Source organism: Xyrauchen texanus, chromosome 3 (genome assembly GCF_025860055.1).
Source record: "Xyrauchen texanus isolate HMW12.3.18 chromosome 3, RBS_HiC_50CHRs, whole genome shotgun sequence".
NCBI classification, from domain to species: Eukaryota; Metazoa; Chordata; class Actinopteri; order Cypriniformes; family Catostomidae; genus Xyrauchen; species Xyrauchen texanus.
In genome coordinates, this window is record NC_068278.1 from 41,972,120 (window position 1) to 41,993,313 (window position 21,194).

The following is a 21,194-nucleotide window of genomic DNA, read 5'->3' on the forward strand; positions in this document are numbered from 1 at the left end:
CCTGATTTAAGTCTATTTAAAGTATGCAGACCATGATGCACACATACATTGAGATCTGTTATGTTATCACTGTAAAATGAAAAATAAAAAAAGATGGCAATACTACCGCACAAAGTCAGTATATGACAAGCGAAGGTCCGAAGGTTTTCTAGCTCTATCCTGTACATGAATGTGAAAATCTCAAAACAGACACAAAATGCCTCTTCTTCATTTATGTCATATATTAAAGAGCCATGAAAATCCAAAACACATTTTTTGAGATGTGATGTACACGTTGCACATCACTGAAAACAACGGTAGCTCTCATCATGTTTAAAACTAAGGGGAATGTGGTTAATTGTTTTGTTTTGTTTTGTTTTTTAGCCATAACATTCTTCCGGTTTAACAATGAAAGTTTAAGCAACATCACAAAATGTGAGGAATATGTGTAAAGTTTAAGATGAGACTGGTTAAAGAGTACGTGTCTAGGCCATTCGATTCGGAGCGTTTCTCCGCATTATTAATGAGAAACAACGCTTCCATCCAGGCAACTCCACTGCCTCATGCTTATGAGCTTGCATTACAGTGAAGAATTCAAAATCACTCACGGATGTGACAGCAGCTCTGGCAAAAGTTCAACAGAACTCACAAAACAGACGTGCGAGAGGATTATTGCACTAAACTCCGTGGTGAGCTCAAAATCACTCATCCAAATGGGCCGTAGTCCATAACCGGACTGGAGCAAGGAAGTTTCTTGGCTGTTGTTCTGTTACTCTATGCTCCAAACATGAACCAGCAATGTTTAGATGTAGAGCGGAAACGATTAGGCTACGCTATCGACAACATCGACAGTAAAAAAATAGTTGACAAAAATTGTAATTGTTGAATAATCATTTAATCTCATTTAACGTAACATGAGATCACATTTAACTCTAATGATGATGCAAAAAAGCAGCACTGCAGATTATGCCTGACTGAGGAGAGGAAGAATTACACAGCTCACGGTCCAGATGCATGGTCCACGGTCTAAACTTTCACAGCTTCAGATGATGTAGATCGCAAAGTATGAGGGAATTATAATGCAAAATTACAAAATAAGTAAATACAGAAGCACTCTCTTTGTGGAATATGTGGATCTGGAGCTGTCGCTCTGCAGAAGCAAAACTTGCATATCGAGCATCTTTAAAGGAAACACCAGGGCGTTACATCTTACATGCAGTTATATGTACGTGTTACACCTTTATTAAAGTTCAAATAATACAGAAGAAGGTCATGTAAATAACTACTAACTCCAAAACTGGCATTTCTCTGTGCGGTCAGCACCTCTTCTATCAGTTGCGCAAACGTCCCGATCTAAGATGGGGAGATTGAAACTGCACCCGGCTGATGCACATTCGTCACAAGGACGCTCATCCTTCGATCATGCGCTTAATGCAGCTAGATTATAACGTGATGGTTCATGACTTATTGAATCATAATTTATGTCACTGTGCATTTTTTATCGTGAGGAAAATTGGCAATATGCAGCTTTATAACTAAGAGAGTGTTTGTTTTTTTGTGAGTTAATGATGGATTGAAGTGAACAGAAAGGTGAGCGAGGCAGTCTACGCCCCATTACACACTGAAATAACATACGTTTATGATTTGTTTTGGCTTGTTTTCCAATAAAAATATCTAAAACTCATTTAAAACAACGTACATTTTATTTAGCATCTGTACTGCAGAATAAATGTTTTTTTGTCTGAGAATGTTGAATAGAATATTAAAATACAAATATTTTAAAATATCTAAAAAAAAAAAAATCAAAAAGTTGCATTCACCTGAGAAGCAGCATATAAGATATTTAGACTTGCTTTTATGGAATAGATCTTGAATATACAGTATATTTTGTCTTTACTGCACTTGCAGAAGTATAACAATGTGAAAATATACACTTGTACTTAACAAAATACTCTTATATTTAAGATACTTTCTATTAAAGTCTAAAGTTTAATTTACACAAACAGGTTAGTAATAGATTTTATCACACTAAAGTCATGTTAACATGTATGTGCTTTACTGACAATTTTTTTTTTCTTTTAAAAAGAAGGATGAGTCGAAAAAATTTTTTGTGGTAATCAACGTTATGCCATAAATGCTGTAAATAGAGTTTACTGTAACTTGTATTAAACCTGAAACGTTCCTTGTAAGAACCAATATCTATGAATTTATGTTAATTCTCTAAGCAGTGCTTGTTTTAGTGGCAATGCCTGCTCTGAGTGCTCTTCTCACTTGATTTTCAAAAGTTTAAACAAAACATCCAAATCTTTGATATGCAAACTGTTCTATCATCTTTACTCTTCCCAAGTAGACACTTTTGTCCCATGATTTAAATACAGCAAAGTGCACCAAAACTCTTTTGTTTTTGTCAGCACACACATTTAGATGTTCAGACATCACTATTGTAGGGATTTCAGATACAATTTTTTCTATTAAAATTTTTTTTTTATTAGAATGAGTACAAGTACTTCTGTTTCTGTACTTCAAATGAAACCTGTTAGTTTTATTTTTTTTAATTTTTTTATTTTTTTTTATTTCATTTCAACAGTTATTTCAATTGCATCATCAAAATGGTATCTAAATAAACTCGTAAACTTTTATCAAATGAAAATAGAATCATTCATTTTCAACATAATATTGTATAATTTTTATTAATTGTGCTTTTTTACAGGACCTCACAGCACAATCCAAAATACAACATTGGAGTTGTTTTTGGCAAATAAAGTGCTACATAACAGAGCATCACAAAAATAGTAGTTGTTTCACACTGAATATTACACAGCTATGCAATACACATTCAAACTATATGTTTATCTCATAAAATCACAGCCTTTGCGGTTAAATAATCACACTAGGACATAATGTGATTTTAATGTATGTACTAAATGTTTATTGCATGACATTCATACATCAGTTGGTATCAGTTTTTGGTATCTGAGCATTTTTACTTATACGAGTACAAGTACATGAGCATGGTATCGGACCTTATTCCGATACCAATATCGGTATCGAGACATCCCTACTCCATTGTGAGTGTGTTGTTCTGATAAACTTTAATTCTTTTAAATTGCTGTCACCAATATTTCTGTCAGTCACAGCTGTATTACTTTATCTTTAAATCTACTCCTCTTAAATCCCTCAGTTTGTCCTAATATACGTGATGCACACCTTACATACCAAGAATGTGTATGTCTCTTGATGCATTATGTGGGATTTTTCAGATTTCCGCAGCAATGTAATTTAGATTTATGGGATATTTATGTAAGAATATTTGTGCTGTTCTCAAGTCAATGTACAAAAGCTGGTATATATGCATATTAAACCTTGAGGTCAGAACATATTGTACAACTTTACATATCTCCAAAAGGGAAAGACAAGATGTCTGACATGTAACTCCTTGGTTGTTATTGCCAGGCAACATAATGCATTAACATAGAATAGGTGTCCCAAATTGCATTCTTCTGCACTATTCTACATAATTTTGTAGTGTATGTAATGCGAGTAGTATTTTCACACTGAACATTTTACAACCGAAAAAAAAGGGTTTGTGTGGACTGTTGGACAATAAATATTTCTGTGTAGTAAAAAAAAACTTTAGTGTTCCATTTTATTTGAGAAGTGAACCATTTTACATAAACTACATTGCTGAGTGCATAGTGTCTATTGTGCATTTATAGTCATTTTACAATGGCTTTGAATGTGGTTCATCCAATCAGAATTTAGAGTCAGAACTATACATTTTATAATTTGCTTTTATTACCTTTCTCAGCTATATTAAATTATCTGGAAAAAAGGATTCTTACATCAAATTGCAATTATTTTTGTTAGCTGTCTTACAAATCAGCCACTGATGGTTTTTGATAACTAGCCAATTGCTTCTGAAGACCTACTAACACTTTCTGTATGACTACTACATAATACCACACATTTTCAGATATTATCAGAAACATAGGCTCTTGTAAATGTTGCAGAATGTGTGAAAACTTCTGCTCAGCCAATATTTTATCTTGCACCTCCAAACACACCTTGGAGTAAAGGTGATTTGAATGACATAACAATGATGCTGAAAATGGTGATTATTAGGGATGCACCGAAATTTTCGGCCGAAAATGGCACTTTCGGTTTTTGGCCGAAAGAGAAAAAAGGCAGAAATATGAGCCGAAAATATTTACTTCCTCGCCCCGCCCCTCAGTGCTCAGATTTCACTCTGGATCGATCTAGCCCTCATCACAGCGCTAACCAATAAAGGCCGATCATGTCAGCGGTGTGGAAATTCTTCGAAGTTTCTGATAAGGACATCAAATTTGCGATCTGCAGTGTTTGTTCAGCAATTTCAAGAGATATATATACACAGAGTACAGCAAGAGATTCTACAGGATAGCGATGTAATTTGAGACGCATCTAGCTGAACTACCCATTGCAGAAGCGACAATCCCCTTGACTACGGTCGCATAATCAAAGACCGCTTTCCTTTGCTTGTGCTGATTGCACACAGTTATTTATCTGCCCAAGCACCAGCACAGAGAGTGAAAGACTTTTCAGTGCAGAATCTCATGTTCTTGATGAGCTTTCAGATGGGAGAGACTGTCAGAAAGTTTAGCAACTTTTGTTCTCGAAGAGAAACCTGTCACTTGTTCTTCAATAGAAAGTGGTCCAATATGATGTGTAGTATAGCAATTACATTACACTTGTTCTTCACTTGAGGATACGTCTGTCGTTTACAGTTGAGGTTGGATTTAGTTCTGTTACTGTTGTTTTGCCCAATAATTTTCACTTAAAGTGGACATACGTTTAAAACAGAATAGAGGCCCTCTGCCATTCTGTGTTCTCTGCCTGTTGCTTTAATTAAAATGAATGTTGCATATTTACACTTTTTGAAAGATGCTAGCCTTTTGAAATATGCTCATATCAATATGTTAATTACTTGACTGTTGTTTTGCATATAATAGTTTTCTGAAACTTTACATTATTTGGATAATTGTCAATAAAATCTGTAAAATTAGATTTTTAAAGAACTGAATGAAGAATAATATTTAATATTGTTTAAATATATTTAAGTTACTTTCAATAAAAGTGTGATTATTTTATTGATTTGTAGTTTTTCAATTCAGATTCATTAAATTCATGAAATTAATGAAAAAGTATAACATTAATACAATTATACACAAAAAATATTTTAAATAGGTAAAAAAATAAAATAAAGTGAATTTCGGTTTCGGTTTTCGGTTTTCGGCCAAGTGCATCCTAGAGTTTCGGTTTCGGCCCAGAATTTTTATTTCGGTGCATCCCTAGTGATTATATATGAAAGGGGCATTAGCACTACTGTATGTCACTTTGAATATGCTTCTGTTTTTATAGTATGTAAATGCTCTTCTGAGAATTCTATTCAAGATTTATGGACTAGGTTCTCCTATCTGCACATGATTAACCACTGAGACTGGGCACTGCTTTGATTGTTCTGAAGGTGGGAGAGGAGATGATGAAAACCACAGAAGAGCCTGAAGGCAGATCAGCCCACCTTGCCTCTAGTTTAAACTAATACATTTAAATTCGCCCACTGTTCAAAAAATAAATATTTATTCACAAAACCCCCAGGTGAAGCGCTGTAAAACGAAAGCTTTTTTCTCCACACTCATATGTAAGAGTGGCTAAGAGTTAATCCTCAAGGTTTCACTATCTAGACTGTCACTTACCATACTTACCATAGGGCTGGGCATTTTTCGAATTTGCATTTTGACAAATGTTTTTATTTTTTATTGAGAAATCGAAAAATATTGCAAACGCTATATTAAGATACAAATCCACCAAAGGCTCAATAAGTAAGAGAAAATGAATTCATAGCATCTTAATGTCGCTCCTGATCTGATCAGCTGCACGTGTGTGGCACACTCCAAATGAACGTGACAGGTTAACAACACGGAGACTGATATAAAAGACAGTGGTGATATTCCCAGTATGATTGTACAGTGTGTTTGTAGCTCAGATTCGACCATCATGCAGGTACACGCCGGCTTAAGAACATAACTGACCTCGGCATGCACATGTTGATGAATGGTCTCCTTTCTTTTCTTTTTACCCATAAAAAAAGTGTTAGTTACGTGACAGTTACAGGCGTTTCATTTCAAATCATGGAGAGGCTATATATGGGAGAATCAAACATCCACTGCTCATTTTGATTCAGATAGATCATTAAAGGGGTCATGACATGGGTTTTTTTATTGTATTATTATGTTCCCTTAGGTGCAATTATAGTATTAATATATTTTTTTTTAAGAAAAACTTTTAAAATCTAGTGATTTATGACCTTTTCCCACCCTGTTTCTCATCCTCTGATTCAAACAGTCTGTTTTGGGGGCGTTTTCCATTTAAGACTTCAGTGTTAACGCCCACTGTTATGATTGGCTAACGTCAGTGCCTATGTATCAATTATTGACGCCTCCAGCCAGAACAATATGCAAGTAAACTAAGTAAAAACACTGTGATTATTCATAATGAATGAAATTGCGCTTTAAAAAGTAGTTTAAAGTTTAAAATAGATTACTTACAGTTTGCGTCGTCGTTGTTCCCAGAATAGTCGGCACGGACTTATCTTTGAGCAACAGTTTTCTGGCAAAGCCAGCATCATACTGAGATTTGTTCTCAAAACAGTCATCCTTAAAATGTACAGAACAAACGCTTAAGTTAACACTGCCGTGACTGGGACGTCCGCAAAAAATAAACTGCATCCATTTTTCCCTGACGTCTGGATCTTTCGGCAGCTTATTCAGAGGTTTTGTTTGACCACAGCCAGGAACAGCACATCTGTGTGGCATCGTAATTTTCCTGTGCACAAGTAGTCTCTGTCAGAGCTCGCTGTCCATCGACTGAACACTTGTGAGGCGACGGCGATACTGAAATGAGCGTAGTTGTCTTGCGCTTAAAGCGTAGTTATCTTGTGCTGGAGCCGGTCATATGCAAACGCTGGTACGTCACTTCTAACCGTCACGTCACTTCTAACCATGAATCCAGAACAAGCTGTATTTTGAGCTTGATTAAATAAATGATTCGTTTAGAATGGGGAGGACGTCTTAAAATATTAAACTTGCAGGACGTTTTAATGATACAAAGACCTCTTATATACCAAAAGATCAAGGCAAATTTGGTTTCTCATGTCATGATGTGATGTGTATCAAATGTACTGCATCTATAGCCAACATTTTTCAAGCGATCATTTTGACAAACTTTGCTAGCTGAATTGTAATGATAAATTATTTCATGTTGCTGTGCTGCTTAGCACGAACAGCTAGAGGTGCATCTCTATTTGCAGGGATTTATGAATATACATACAAATTGTTTGATATACAATGAGTACTTTCTAGATAAACTTCATTTAGATACACTGAATGCTGAATGATTCATCTTAGCCTACACTGGCTAAGAATAATTTAGCAGTTTTCTTATTCTATTATTTCTGATCATCTGGGTTTATTAGAATTTTATTTATTTTACATTTACAAATGTAAAATGGAATTTTGTTGACAAATTTCCCATTTGGTGCATTTGTAAATTTTTCTTGCACACATTGTGTCCTATAATGAAAAGAACTTGGATTTCTCTAACCAGGATGCCTTGCATTATAATACAGAACATACAATTTGAATCATGTTGGAGTAAATTTAAAAGTTGATAAAATCTAATTGAAATTGAATCGTGAAACATCCATAATTTTGATAAAAAATCTATATATTTTTTTGTTTTTTTTGCCATATCGCCCAGTCCTAACATTCCATACATTTACATTTATTCGTTTGGCAGATGCTTTTATTTAAAGTGACTTACAAAAGATGAAAACATAAGCGAATCATCTTAAGGAGACATTGGTACGAAAAGAGCCATATTACAAAGTTTCACTAGCATCAGAATAGTGCAACCATATTTTTCTTTCACAAAAACAAGGACTGTGTAATTTCCTTATTTATTCTTTATCTATTCTTTATCATAGATCCCATTAGCCGCTAACAGTATCAGCAAGAGAATTGTTCTTCCGCAGAGCGAGGAGCTTGTGCTTTTTTTACTGACTCACAGCTGAGTGTTCAGTCATTTGGATTCATTTAAATGTAAATTTCAGCTGTGAGCAGCACTGCATTGGCACACTGTTAGAAGACTTGAGATGATGATGATGGATTCTGTAAGAGGAAAAATACACAATACCTCTGTTGCTTCCAGATTAACCGTTTTCTCTCGTATAATGGTCTAATACTGGCAAAGTTTGGAATGTGGACTATTTTTTACTTTCTCATGAACACAGTTATCATCCATTATGTATTTTCAAAGTATTGCTGATTGCTATTTATGTTTATGAATAGATATGTTAAACTGTACTCTATATGTGCACTTATTTAAATTCCTTCTCAAATGTCACATTCAAGGAATATTTTGGGTTCAATAAAATTCAATTCAAGTTAAGCTCAATCGACAACATATGTGGCATAATGTTTATTACCATAAAAATGTATTTCTACATGTACCTCCCATTCTTTCCACAAAAAAAAAACACAAATCTGGGTCACATAACAACACTGATTTTTCCTTTTCTTTTTTCTTTTTTAAAGGAGCAATGAGTTGAAAATATTTTTATGGTATTCAACACAATGCCACAAATGCTGTCAATTGAGCTTATCTTGTGTTGAACCTTATGTGGAATATTTCCTATTGGGGGAGAAGGGGGAAATAACAAAAAGAAAATTGTATTGTGTTCACAGAACTGTATTTTTTATATTTTAATTTAAAAAAATTCTGTTGAAGTTATGCCCCTACAGTTGTTACTGTATAGTACACAGTCATATGTGCTACAATATGTTGATGGTCGATTCAAATAGAAGAACTGCAAATAATTAAATCAAATAAAAAAGGGAGTAATCGTGAGCAAAAGAGTAACTAATGTACAATGTAATACTGTACAAAGTCAAGAGTAATTAAAAAGAGAGACAACTACAGATAGGAGATGCTGAAACCGATTGTTAAAGCCATAATTTGTCACATGTACAGTACTCACTTCCACACATGAAACCTGGTAAATTGCAGTAAATTGTTGAATTGCCTTTACTGGTAAATGTACCACATCTAATATTCACAAATACACCAGCTTTTGGTCTTTTTTTCTATCTTGCTACCATTCACACATCAGCACAAAAATTCCATTAAACTTAGATGTAGTTCGTTATTTAATCAGTTGACAAATTTCTTTATCCGCTTGGATAAAGCTACACCACTTTACAAATCTGAACAGAATCAAAAAATACTAGGTGTCACACATTTACCAACTATATCAATGGCTACGGGCAAAAACTAGGCATCACACATTAAACGACTGAGAATCCCTCCAGCTGCCGAGTCGATCTAATCACAAACTCACTTGGAAACACATGGCCCCGCTCTAGGAGAAGCATGACAAATGTAAAAAAATTGATGTACGGGAGCACTGCTTTTCTGTTCTTGGGTAGAAAGACGAAGACTGCCTAGCAAGTTGGAGGTGAGTGCCGTTAAATGTTTTTCCCACTCTAAGTTCTTCTTTTACCATCTTCATTTCTTTCTGGTGCCGTGTCATGGCTGCACACTATCGATTTTCTTTGGCTGCTAACAATAAGACTTCAGATTTGAGTCATGGAGCATCACACACTACGAGATTTCCTCTATAGTCTAGGGATGGGCATTTTCAAGTAATTTTGTAGTGGAGTACTCTAACCAACCAAAAATGAGTAATAGATTACTTGTAAATTTAGAGTTAGAGACAACAAGTATGACACGTATATAAAATGTATGTTTTGTTTTATTCACAAACATTTCCAAGATCAACAAACTATTCTTTTATTTTTGGTTAAAAAAAGAAATGAACAAAATGCATTAATAAAAATTACAACAAAAAAATGTATTGCACAGCTTGCACAGAAACTAAAAACTATTACATACAGTATTCTGAGTGCTCACTTTTTAATTATTCAGTAGTGGCCAATATACATTTGTAATAGTATTATAGGGTATTAAGCTTTCAATTTAGATAAATATAAAAGCTTTAATATAAAAAAAAGCCTTTAAATTTAGTAAGCCTCTGTGTTCTATGAACATTTACACAACACTTACCAGTTTCTTCTTGCTGTGTAAATGTCTTTAAATTCTTCATAATTGTGATACAATGTGCTGTGTAAATGTGCTTTAATTCATAATTCATGATTTCATGATGATATCTTGTGTGGTGTAAATGCATTTTCATTGACTCTCTCGTGAAAAGTGAATCTGAATCGCGCACTCTCCCTCCATGTTTCACACGATTGGCTGTTCGCTGCAAACATCACGAATAGGTGAACTAATCCTAAACTCAGGATCAAAGCCTGAGTTGACAGAGAAAGCTGGTGAACAGAATAATGGTACCAATTGAGCCTGATTGGATTGGTTTGGTTTTGTCGACTCTAAACCAATCCTGTAACCCTGAGTTTGTTCAACTAGCTTCATGGTACAGCCCCCTTACCTTAAACCAAATCCTAAAGCTTTATCATTCCTTCTGACGGATAAAGATGTTAAATTTCCATTATTTGATTTTTTTTTTTTTTTTTTTCGTTTTATAAGTACTAAGACATTCAGGGACATAGACTCCATTGTAATGGTACACACATGACAGTGGATGTAAAAATAGATTTTTGACTCCATTTTTGACCACAGCGACTGTGGTGAAACTAAAGAGTTCTAGGGTGAAAGTTCTACCTGTCAATCAACCGCTACACTAAAACAAGACTTTTGAACTTTGCTGGTTAAGTGCGGCATTAAAAAAGGAAATAACCATCCGATCTGAAAATGTGCATATATATGCATAACTGTCTGATATCAACATAAAGTGACACAAATGAAAAGCGCACACATCTGTAGCTCAGTTAACACAGGTACTCTGTTCAAATAACTGGGAATTCTGCTGTAAACCTTATGTTTGCGTTTAAATTAAAGTGTAATTGGCAGAAATTATACGCCACTTTTTTGCACTTTATTTTTGTGCTTTATTATCATGCAGTAACACACTGATGTAATGAATGATGCATGCAGTCATGAAATCAGAGACCCTCCACTCGAAATTCCATCACAGGTGATCAAAAGAGACTCATATTATCAGGTGTAAATACCGATTGCGCCAGACCACTTGTGATCTGATCGCCTGAAACGCATCTTTCATACCATACAATAAACAGATACAGATACACACATAGTGGGAGAGCGAGATTGAAGTCAAAACTGATGCACTAGGTTAAAAGGGTTTTCTTCTTTTTTCATCTGTCAAAATGACAGAGCATTTTTTGATTTTTATAAAGAGAGAGAGAGAGTATGAGGGTGCTTTCCACGGGTATTAAATAAATTTAGGATATTATAGACAATGTCATTTTTATCCAATTAAGTTAGCCAGTGCCTATGATTAGATTTTTTTGTTATTTTGCTGTGGTTGCCTGTATGGCTCTTTGAAATAACTCAAAATTATGGCTTAGTATTATGGAACTGTTATAGACCTAGAACGTCTTTAAAGCTGTGCGTTTACTGAAAAACAATTGCTCACCTTAGAATGTCTGTCAACCAATCAGAATTCAGCATTCAACAGCCCTGTGGTATAAATTGTTATATGACATTACTTTTTTGCCTCAGTGCTGCAAATAATCGTAAAACCGGTTAGCCGCAATGTGTTTCTCAGACAGTAAGTTAACCATCAAAAACTCACACTGTGGCATAATTAATGGGCGCACATGTTTACCTCACTGGTTCGACCGGTCATTAATATACTCTTATGACTATGCATTCAGTGTTTCATTCTGCTGGGGTTAAAGGGAAACTAACCGTTGCATGTCATTATGTGGGATCCATGAGGCATACACGCTCGAGTGAATGCATTGAGAGCCCTTTTAAAATTTCACATTGGTTCCACTGGGCTTGCTTAGAGCATTGTACAACGGAAAACATCTCAGGCTCTGATCCTTCACATGAGTTGCATTCATAGTGAAGATATTAAGCTCATCCACAGTGATTTCATATTAATCTTCTGCAGCTAAATCTTACAAGATTATTATTTTGTTCAGGCTGACCTTTTGTGCAGCAAACGCTGGTTTAAGGTTGGTTATTGTCAACTGAGGTTAAAACAAGCAAAGGGGGTAGGGTTGCTGATTTAGTAACAGGAACACACTGCTTGTATAGCCTTCCATATTTTCACAAAAGTTTTTGTCCACATACAGTGTGTATGGGAAGTGTCTAAGAAATACTAATCATCATCATCATACATGATTCAATTATCTATAACTACAACACTTAAAATGACAATACAATAACCGTAAATCACCTCAAGTGCACAACTGCCATCACATCACCTGAATGTCCATCAACTGCTCCTAAATACGCACAGGTCAATTTAGAAACACCAGACTGCACCTGGACAAAACTAAGTGATGCTTTGCTTGAGTCGGCAATGCATACACAATTGCACTAAGTAAAAATGGTTAATAACGGAGCTGAAACAAGTTGATTTTAATTGAGTGTCACAGTATTGAAATATGGTTCATATAGAAGGCAGAGAAGGCTCATTTTGCACATTAGTGGTTGAGTAAAGGGAAGCGTTTGTGCCCTTACCTTACATCCCTGATACTGATAGCAAACCTACATCACCCATACGTCTATTTGACGTGCGTTCACATCTGGAAGATGTATTTTGTATGTTGTTTGCTCATCTTGTATGTCAATATGTCTTGGATGTTAATAAGACTTTCGGCAGATGTCTTTAAGATGTCTATGATTTAGAATGTTTGTAAATCTGATCTTTTAAAGATGTTTAGCAGATGTTAATTAGAGTTTTATGCTTTCCAGGTGAAAAGACCTAAAACAGACATCTCAGATATGTAAGTGTGCTATATGGGATACAGTATGCAGAAATACCCAAATATCTGTGTTCGCCTGTTGAATGTGCACCTTCTGTGGAAACTCTGGATGTATTTCAGCTTTTTAAAAAAAACATGTAGCTTCTAAAGAATTCTGACATAGTAACTATATGAGAAAACTGCTGCTGGCTTTTACAATTGAATATCAAAAACTTCCTATTTCAGCGTGTCAGTGAAGAGTTCACGTCCTCACTGTTATTAAAATTATTACAATTTTTATAAAAGACAGCACTGTTGTTGACCCTATGATCAAAAACTTTAACGGAAAAAATATATATATTAAATTAATTTAGATATTTGTTAAAAGCTGTCGTTTCTAGCTAAACCCTTAAAGTGTTTTTCTGATGTAATTTAACTTTCGCGTGGAAATCAAACAGGTCTCGTGAGATTCTCGATGATTGAAGTTGATGATACGTTTAAACCAAATGAATGAAAACAGCGATGGCACAATGTGTAAATATTACATGATTTCTTCCATAAGCAGCTCTTACCTCGACTGCTGGCGTACGTCGCGCAGAGAGCGAGAACCAAGACGACTTCCAAAGAACGCCGGTGTCTCTTCCCAATACTTCCCATTTCTGCTCTGCCTCTTTCAAGCGCTTTTCAGGGGCAAATTCTTCATCTGTTTATGCTGTTGTGGTGCGCCTGGCTGTGGTTACAGTTCCCTTGTATTTGCCGTGACAAACATAACGGTCACTCTCTTTTTAATGCTCTGATTTCATTTTGAAAGACCAGCAGGCAGCAAGCATTCTGTGCGCTGAACTTCGGAAACCGCGGCGCCTCCGAGGACTTGAGGTGCTCTTGTGAAGCTTGTTCCAGGGCGCACATACTTTCAGGTGCCACGCGTTCACAAGCCGTACCAACCAATAGCGCAGCGCGAGCCGCGAGGGGCGGAGAGTTCTCCACACAACATCAGCACCATGTCAGCTGTGTAGAGAGAGTCGGAGCAGGAGGCAGGAGGAAATGTGAGCGTCCACTTACGATGGGACGATATGTAGGCATATGATTCCATATGGTGGTGCCTAATTTTGATTAAGCCGTTTAATTGCTTTGTCAATTATGTAATGGTGAGATATTTTCACTGAGAGGTATTATAACATGTAAAACAATCCCAGTAGTCAGGCACGTGCAGAGGGGGCCCCTGCCCTTTTGCTGAGCTGCCCCTCCTACAGCGCAGTGTTCAATGGTGTGCAAATGCCACCCAAAATGAAAGCTTGCACACTCAAATTAAATGACTATTTTAAGTTTTATAAAAGTATGTAGGGTTGTAAAAATGCATCAAAATTATGCTGAAACTTTGATGTATCGATTACAGTGTATCACAGAGCTGAAATCTTTTTCTAACATTTTAATTTGTGTTCAGCAGAAGAAAGAAAGTCATGCCCATCTGGGATGGCATGAGGGTGAGTAAATTGATATAATTTAATTTTTGTGTGAACTATCCCTTTAACAACAATCTTACAATATTTCCTCAGATTAATTAACACACTACTTGCACAACCTCTCCCTCACTTTCTCTATTTAACATTTTCTTTAAATATTTTATTATAAAGGAGGGTTAAAAGAATGCTTTAATACATTTGTTTTATAAATGGGAAATTAAATTATGTTACTGTTGTAAATTACACCCAATTAATGTAAATAACATAATTTTACATTATAGCTTTGTCAACATTTTTTTAAAATTTGTTTGATTTATATTTTTTCCAGTAAGTTATTTAATCTGTACAGAGCTCTGCAACATCTTAAAAACTGGAAAGTGCACAATTTCATGAAGAACTGGTTTACATAAATAATTGTATTTACACATACTTTATAGTATTAAAGAATGTGGAATATAGCCCACTATAATGGGTGAACATGCACACATGACTCGATGCTATAGATTCACTATAATGTAATAATCTTCCCTTTAGTTTAGAGAAAGGCTCTCAGTAAGAAACCATTTACATATCCAATAGACATAAATGATGCACCTAAGGGGGCAATATTACATTTGAGACAGCAATTCAAATGTATAATGTGAATAACCTTTCACAGTGGGTGGCATTTAGGAACATAACATTTCTCTCTAAACTGAGTTATGCAAAAGAGAAATATCAACCATGTTTTGTTTTCTACCAGAGGAAAACTGCATTAAAAAGTTTGACAAAGTTTTATGTTTTTTAGAGTGGTTATGAGTATGCGTGGAGGTTTATTTATGAACATGCATCAGTGGAGGGTTTATTTCAGATGTGAAAAGTTTGAGTAATAGATACAAGTAAATATTTAAATGGTATTTTTTTTTCTTTAAGAAATATTCGGTAACACTTTAGGTTCTATTTGTTAACATTATAACAACATTAGTAACTAACAATGTCCAATAATTTTACAGCATTTAACAATCGTGGTTAATGTTTATTTCAACATATAGTTGTAATACATTTTTTCAATCAAAAGTTGTTTATGTTAACATTAGTTAGTGCACTATGAACTAACATTAACTAAAATGAACAATTGTATTTTTATTAACTAACATTAACAAAGATTGAAATTTATTGTAAACTGTTACCGAATATTTAAATATGCTATTCAAGTGTTTAAAACACAGTTTAAGTGGTCCTTATGTAATAAAATCACTTAAGAAACAGGCTCCAAGCCTATTCCTTTCCTCAGCGTACACAAACCATCAAGCTAAATACCTTTCAGAAATCCTTAATAATTAATATTCATCGCAACATGGGCCTATTTTTGGGGATTCCACACTGTAACAAATATCTGTTTTCACATCATTATTACTGTATAATGAACAAATGCTTACAGTAGAACCTGTATACAGCATGTTGCAGTAGATCTACAAAGCATCAAGGTCAAATTTGTTTGGCGGGTGAATTCTACAGTAAATATATATTTTTTCTGTGAATCACAATACAGTAATTTTGAGCAGGATTTTTTTCAGCAGTAGAAACAATAATATTCTTTGCTGATGGTACACTTTGCATTATTTCCAACACAGATGTTTTCTAGTTTTTGTTATCATGCAGACAGAGTTAACAGTTACACAAATGATGGAAGTATAATGAAATGATTGATTGCCACCTGCTTTTCTCCACACTATTTTGTTGCAAGAGCTTACTGACAAGATTCCACACTTTCTTCAGCCTCTGACTTCAGCAAGGCAACTTTGCTCATTTTAATGCTACGTTAATGATGAAAGAAGGAGTCCCTCAATCAACATGTGGCATCATTCATCAGGGACTTCATTGAGTATGACTGGCAGAACAACTGATACCAGGTGAAACTGTTAACTAATTTTTACCTTGAATACTTTCCATAAAGACATTACTCTAGCGTTCAAGTTTATTTATAGACCTTATTCACTGTTACACAGAACATCTCGGGTTATTTGAGTGTAACCCCTGTTCCCTGATAAAAGCAGGACGAGTTGCTGTGCTGATTTAGCGCTTTGGGAACAACTTAAGGTGTGACCAGCTGTGAATATGTGTGCAACACGTCAATGAAATTGACCAGAATTTATAGCCTCTGCTGGTGACATCATTGGATGCACCTGTAGCAGGGCTATAAATGGATGCGTCACAGGTGCATCGTCAGGTATTTTGTCTGAAGAGCAGTCCTGGGGCATCCCAGTGTGGCAGTGAAGTGCAGCATCTCGTTCCGCTTTTATCAGGGAACAGGGGTTACACTCAAGTGACCCGAGATGTTCCCTGTCAAAAATCTACACTTTGATGCTGAGCTGATTTAGCGCTTTGGGAACGAGAATACCCACGCCGCCGCACTGTGGATGTCCGGACCCCTTACATTTGTGTAGTTGTGCTCACAAGAGCGCGAGAGGTCTCAGACATGAGCTTGTGATGTTGACTCAAGGATATAAGAGCCCGGAGTGTCATGAACATCCAAACTATAAAATCTTATGAATGTGTTTGGAGAGGACCAGCCTGCCACATCACAAACATGCTGCAGAGGGACACCTCTAGCTAAGGCTTTACAGGAGGCAACCCCTCTGGTGGAATGAGCCCTGATAACTACTGGCAAAGCTTGACCGCATGCCTCGTAGGCCAGGGCAATTGCGTCCCTCACCCAGTGTGACATAGTCTGCTTGGTGGCGGCCTTCCCTCTGTTGCGGCCCCCATGGTAAACGAATAGTTGCCCTGACTTACACCACTGGCTAGTGTGGTGGACATAAGTCTGAAGAGCATTGACTGGAAAAAATCTGTGAAGTCTTTCCTGCTCCACAGTTTTAAATGGCGGGGAGCAGAAGGGTTCGAGAGTGACCGGATGTACAGTCGAGAAAGGAACCTTAGGCAGGTAGTCAGGACGAGGGTGCAAAATTGCTTTAGCCATTCCTGGGGCAAAATCTAAGCAGGCTGGCAAGACAGACAGAGCCTGTAGATACCCAATTCTTTTATTGCCATAAGAAAAGAGAACCTCAGGAACTTCCGGTGTTGTGGCAGAATATCTATATGAAAGTATGCGTCCATGAGATCGATGACCAACTAATCATGATGTTGGATTTGGGACACGACCGTCTTGATAGTTAGCATCTTGAACTTGAACGCCCTGACTAAGCGATTCAAGCCTTGAAGATCTAAGATCGGACAAAACCCCCCACCCTTCTTGGGAACCAGGAAGTATCTGCTGTAATAACTTGACACTTTCTCTGGAAGGGGAACATGTTCTATGGCCCCTTTGACCAAGAGATTTTGCAGTTCTTTCCACAGTAGACATAATTGCTCCGGTTTAAAGGTAGTGGAAACCACGCCTGTGAAACGCGGAGGACGGTGAACATTTTTATTCTGTAGCCTTTTTCTACTGTTCTTCAGACCCACATAGAAATACCTGGCAGAAGTTTCCACACTTCCAGGTTCTATGAGATGGGTATTAATTTTGACACATCCTGTTGAGGGCATGTTGAGTTTTCCATGTCCTGGACTAATGCAGGAAGCAACGGTACACCCAACGTTTCGCTGGAAGCCTCTAACTCCCGAAACACCAGAGGCTGCGGAAATGGAGAGGTTTTGTGGGGGTATCGGGAGGGTCGAAGTGGATGATACACGCGCCCTGTCCCGAGGGGGGCTACCCCCACAAGGTTTGGCACAAGACCGTCAGGGATTTTTCCTCTTAGAAATGACTGCCCTGAGGTCTTACCTTTTATCAGTCTCTACGAGGGGGAGCATGACTCGCCATGCTTTGTTTCTGAGCCACGCTTTGTTTCTGGTGGCCGACGGCCCCTCCCCCTGAATGCGGCGAGGAAGGAATTGCCCGAAGGCTTCCTTGTGAATTTTCACCTGCTGGAACCTGGTGATAACTACATTCATAGTGTCACCAAATAAGCCAGAAGGCGAAACAGGGGCATCGAGAAGGAAAACTTTGTCATTGTCTCTGATGCCCGACAGGTTGAGCCATAAGTGCCAATGGCATGGGCCGTCTGCTTGGTCACGCGGAGAGACAGATCTGTGGCTTGACGAAGCTCGGAGAAAACCTCCTCGTCGACCGTGGTGCCCACACTCAGGTCTTTCAGTAGATCAGCCTGGTATGCCGGTAACACTGTCATAGTGTGCAGGGCAGCACCAGCCTGACATGCAGCCTGATAAGCCTTCCTCACAAGTGTGGAGGTGGTCCTGCACGGCTTTGTGGGGAGATTGGGTCTTTTTATAGCAGGAATACCCCTGTGCCTCAGCACCCATGATAGTCGAATATATCGACATCGAAGGCTCGAAGGCACGGGAAGTATAAGGTTTCTTCCATGAACGAGAGAGCTCGTCATGGAGGTCATCAAATAAAGGAAGGGACTGATGAGGCATTCCCTTCCCTTGGCCACCAGACAGATATCTGTCCTCCAACTTAGAGTGTTTGGGGGTCTCTTGTTTGCGTGGCCAGTTTAATTCAAGCCTGGCCACCGCATGAGTAATCATCTCGAAAAATTCCTCTGATGATTTATTATCATGCCCGGAATGCTCGGAGGTGGGTAACTCGAAGTCTGCAGACTCAAGAGATTCATGGTCCCCCTCATGAACAGAAGAGGCGCCGGAGCATGCTTCAGGATCACGGGAAGAACCAGCTGAAACTGGGGAGAGAGCGAACGATAGGGACGGACCCGTCTCTCGCTCCTCAGCCAGATCCATACTAGAGCCCCACGATGGAAGTGTGGGCGCTGACTCTCGGAAGTAAGCAAGACGAGTGCGAAGCATTTTGACTGAGAACAACTCAGGAGCAGCATGCTCTTCCCCCAAACATACAAAACAAAACTGGTGTGTGTCCCTCTCAGCCATAGAGCGTAAACAAGGGAACACATACTGCTTGCTCTGTCTTTCAGTCATTTTCTATTTTTATTTTATTTATTTTTTTAAAAAGAGAAAGGTTTCTGCGCACTGCCTAACAAAATCTAACTCCTAACAGAGGAAAGTAGAATGTTTCTGACAGGCTCATGAAGCACAACACACACAGAGTGATCTGAAGACAAAAGATCTGACAATGCACCTGTGACGCATCTATTTATAGCCCTGCTACAGGTGCATCCAATGATGTCACCAGCAGAGTTCATAAATTCTGGTCAATATCATTGACGTGTTGCACACATATTCACAGCTGGTCACACCTAAAGTTGTTCCCAAAGCACTAAATCAAAGTGTAGCTTTTTGACAGGGAACACAGGGCGGTGGGACTTAATAATGCCCGTTTGTGTGTGTGTGTGTGTACCGTCGTACCATGCTACTGCCCTTTTTTGTAGTGTTATCAGTAGTAGAAACATATTGTGGTATTTCTAATGGGAAGTAATGAGTCAACAAAAAGTAAGTATCAAGTTCAGGAAGAAGAATACAGTTCAGGAACAATAAAGTCAGTCTTAGACATTTTATTGTTTAGAATTCTACAGTATTTGCATTTTGTATTAAATTTGTGTTTTTATACATTTACACTTTTAACTGAACATTTTAATTGCATCCAGTGCTTGGATTTTACTGTTTTCTTTACTTTTTTGTTTTGTAAAAATTACTTGAAAATATCTTGTGTGACAAAGTTTTCTACAAAGTGATGTTTTTGTGTGTTTTTTCACATTGGATCAACATTACTAGGATACATGTGACTGTCAGCAAGTCTCAGAAAGAAAATGTAAAACAATAGAGGACTTGCACATATCGTTATGTTTAACAACGCCTTTCCTTTGTTTTTTCTATTTCTTTCTTTTAAGTTTGTCTCTAGAAGTAGAGTCAAATTAAATAAAACTCCTTAAACAATAAATCAATAATTTTAAAACTCTCTAAAAATGCATGAAAGATTAACTAAATAATTTCAGGCCATGCAGTTTACATTATCAGGGTAACTTGAACAAAAAGGAAGTATTTGTATGTTCAGGAAAGTAGTGTTGTTGTTTACAAAACAAAAAAACGAAATGAAAAATGTAAAAAAAAAAAATGAAAAATAGATTTTCACATTTTAATTGTTGAAAGTTGAATTAAGTTGTACAATAAATGACATTTTTGTGACAAAAACAGTGTATTCATTTTACAGTATGTAATTCTTTTAGTTTTTAATTTACAGTTTTAAAATTAATGCAGTAATGCCTGTTACAGTAGTACAATATTTGCTGTGATAAAAAATACAGCATTCCATTACTCTGATGACAATTACATTACTGTGATTATTACTGTAATAACAATTACATTATTTTATAGGTACTGTGATTAAATTTACATAAGCCTAATGTGTAATGTACTACAGCAACTTACTAGCTAATTGCTGCCAGCCATTTACTGTACATTTCACAGTGTTCTTTTTACAATGCAGTTGACAGCACCATATAATCCCACCATATATAAATTAAAGTGCTACATTTGTCTTTTAACAGCACAATAAAAACAAGCAGTTTCATACAGATGTGAGAGCAATTTATGGTAATTGTAAATGATGACTGTAGAGTTAGTTATCTTTTGCTAACCTGAGGCATTGAAAGTCACTTAAGACAACTGATAGTATTTCTTTTACTGTTTCATCTCATTCTTCCAGCGATGACAGTTTACAACAGGCTCTAAAATGTTTATTTTCTTCTCATCTTTTTATGGTAAACTGAAATTTAATCTGTCAGAGGATATATTTCAAAGTGAGTTGAGTATAATTCACAATTTATATCACATTTTAAAGAAAAGTAGGGCACCAGAAAGGACTGTTTCCATGAGCACAACATCGAAAAGAATAGTAGAACTAAGCTAAGCTGTAATGTATGCTTGGGGAACACAGGGGTCATTT

At 36.7% G+C, this 21,194-nt stretch overlaps 1 protein-coding gene across 1 annotated transcript in view; it reads right to left on the reverse strand.

Moving 5' to 3' along the window:
• unc5db (unc-5 netrin receptor Db) overlaps positions 1–13,668 on the reverse strand; it is a 257,129-nt gene extending 243,461 nt beyond the window's left edge. The window contains exon 1 of the mRNA XM_052093637.1: positions 13,445–13,668. Within this exon, the coding sequence (XP_051949597.1) occupies positions 13,445–13,529 (85 nt within the window). The 5' untranslated portion in view covers positions 13,530–13,668. The remainder of the gene's footprint in view (positions 1–13,444) is intronic.
• Positions 13,669–21,194: the final 7,526 nt, after the last annotated feature.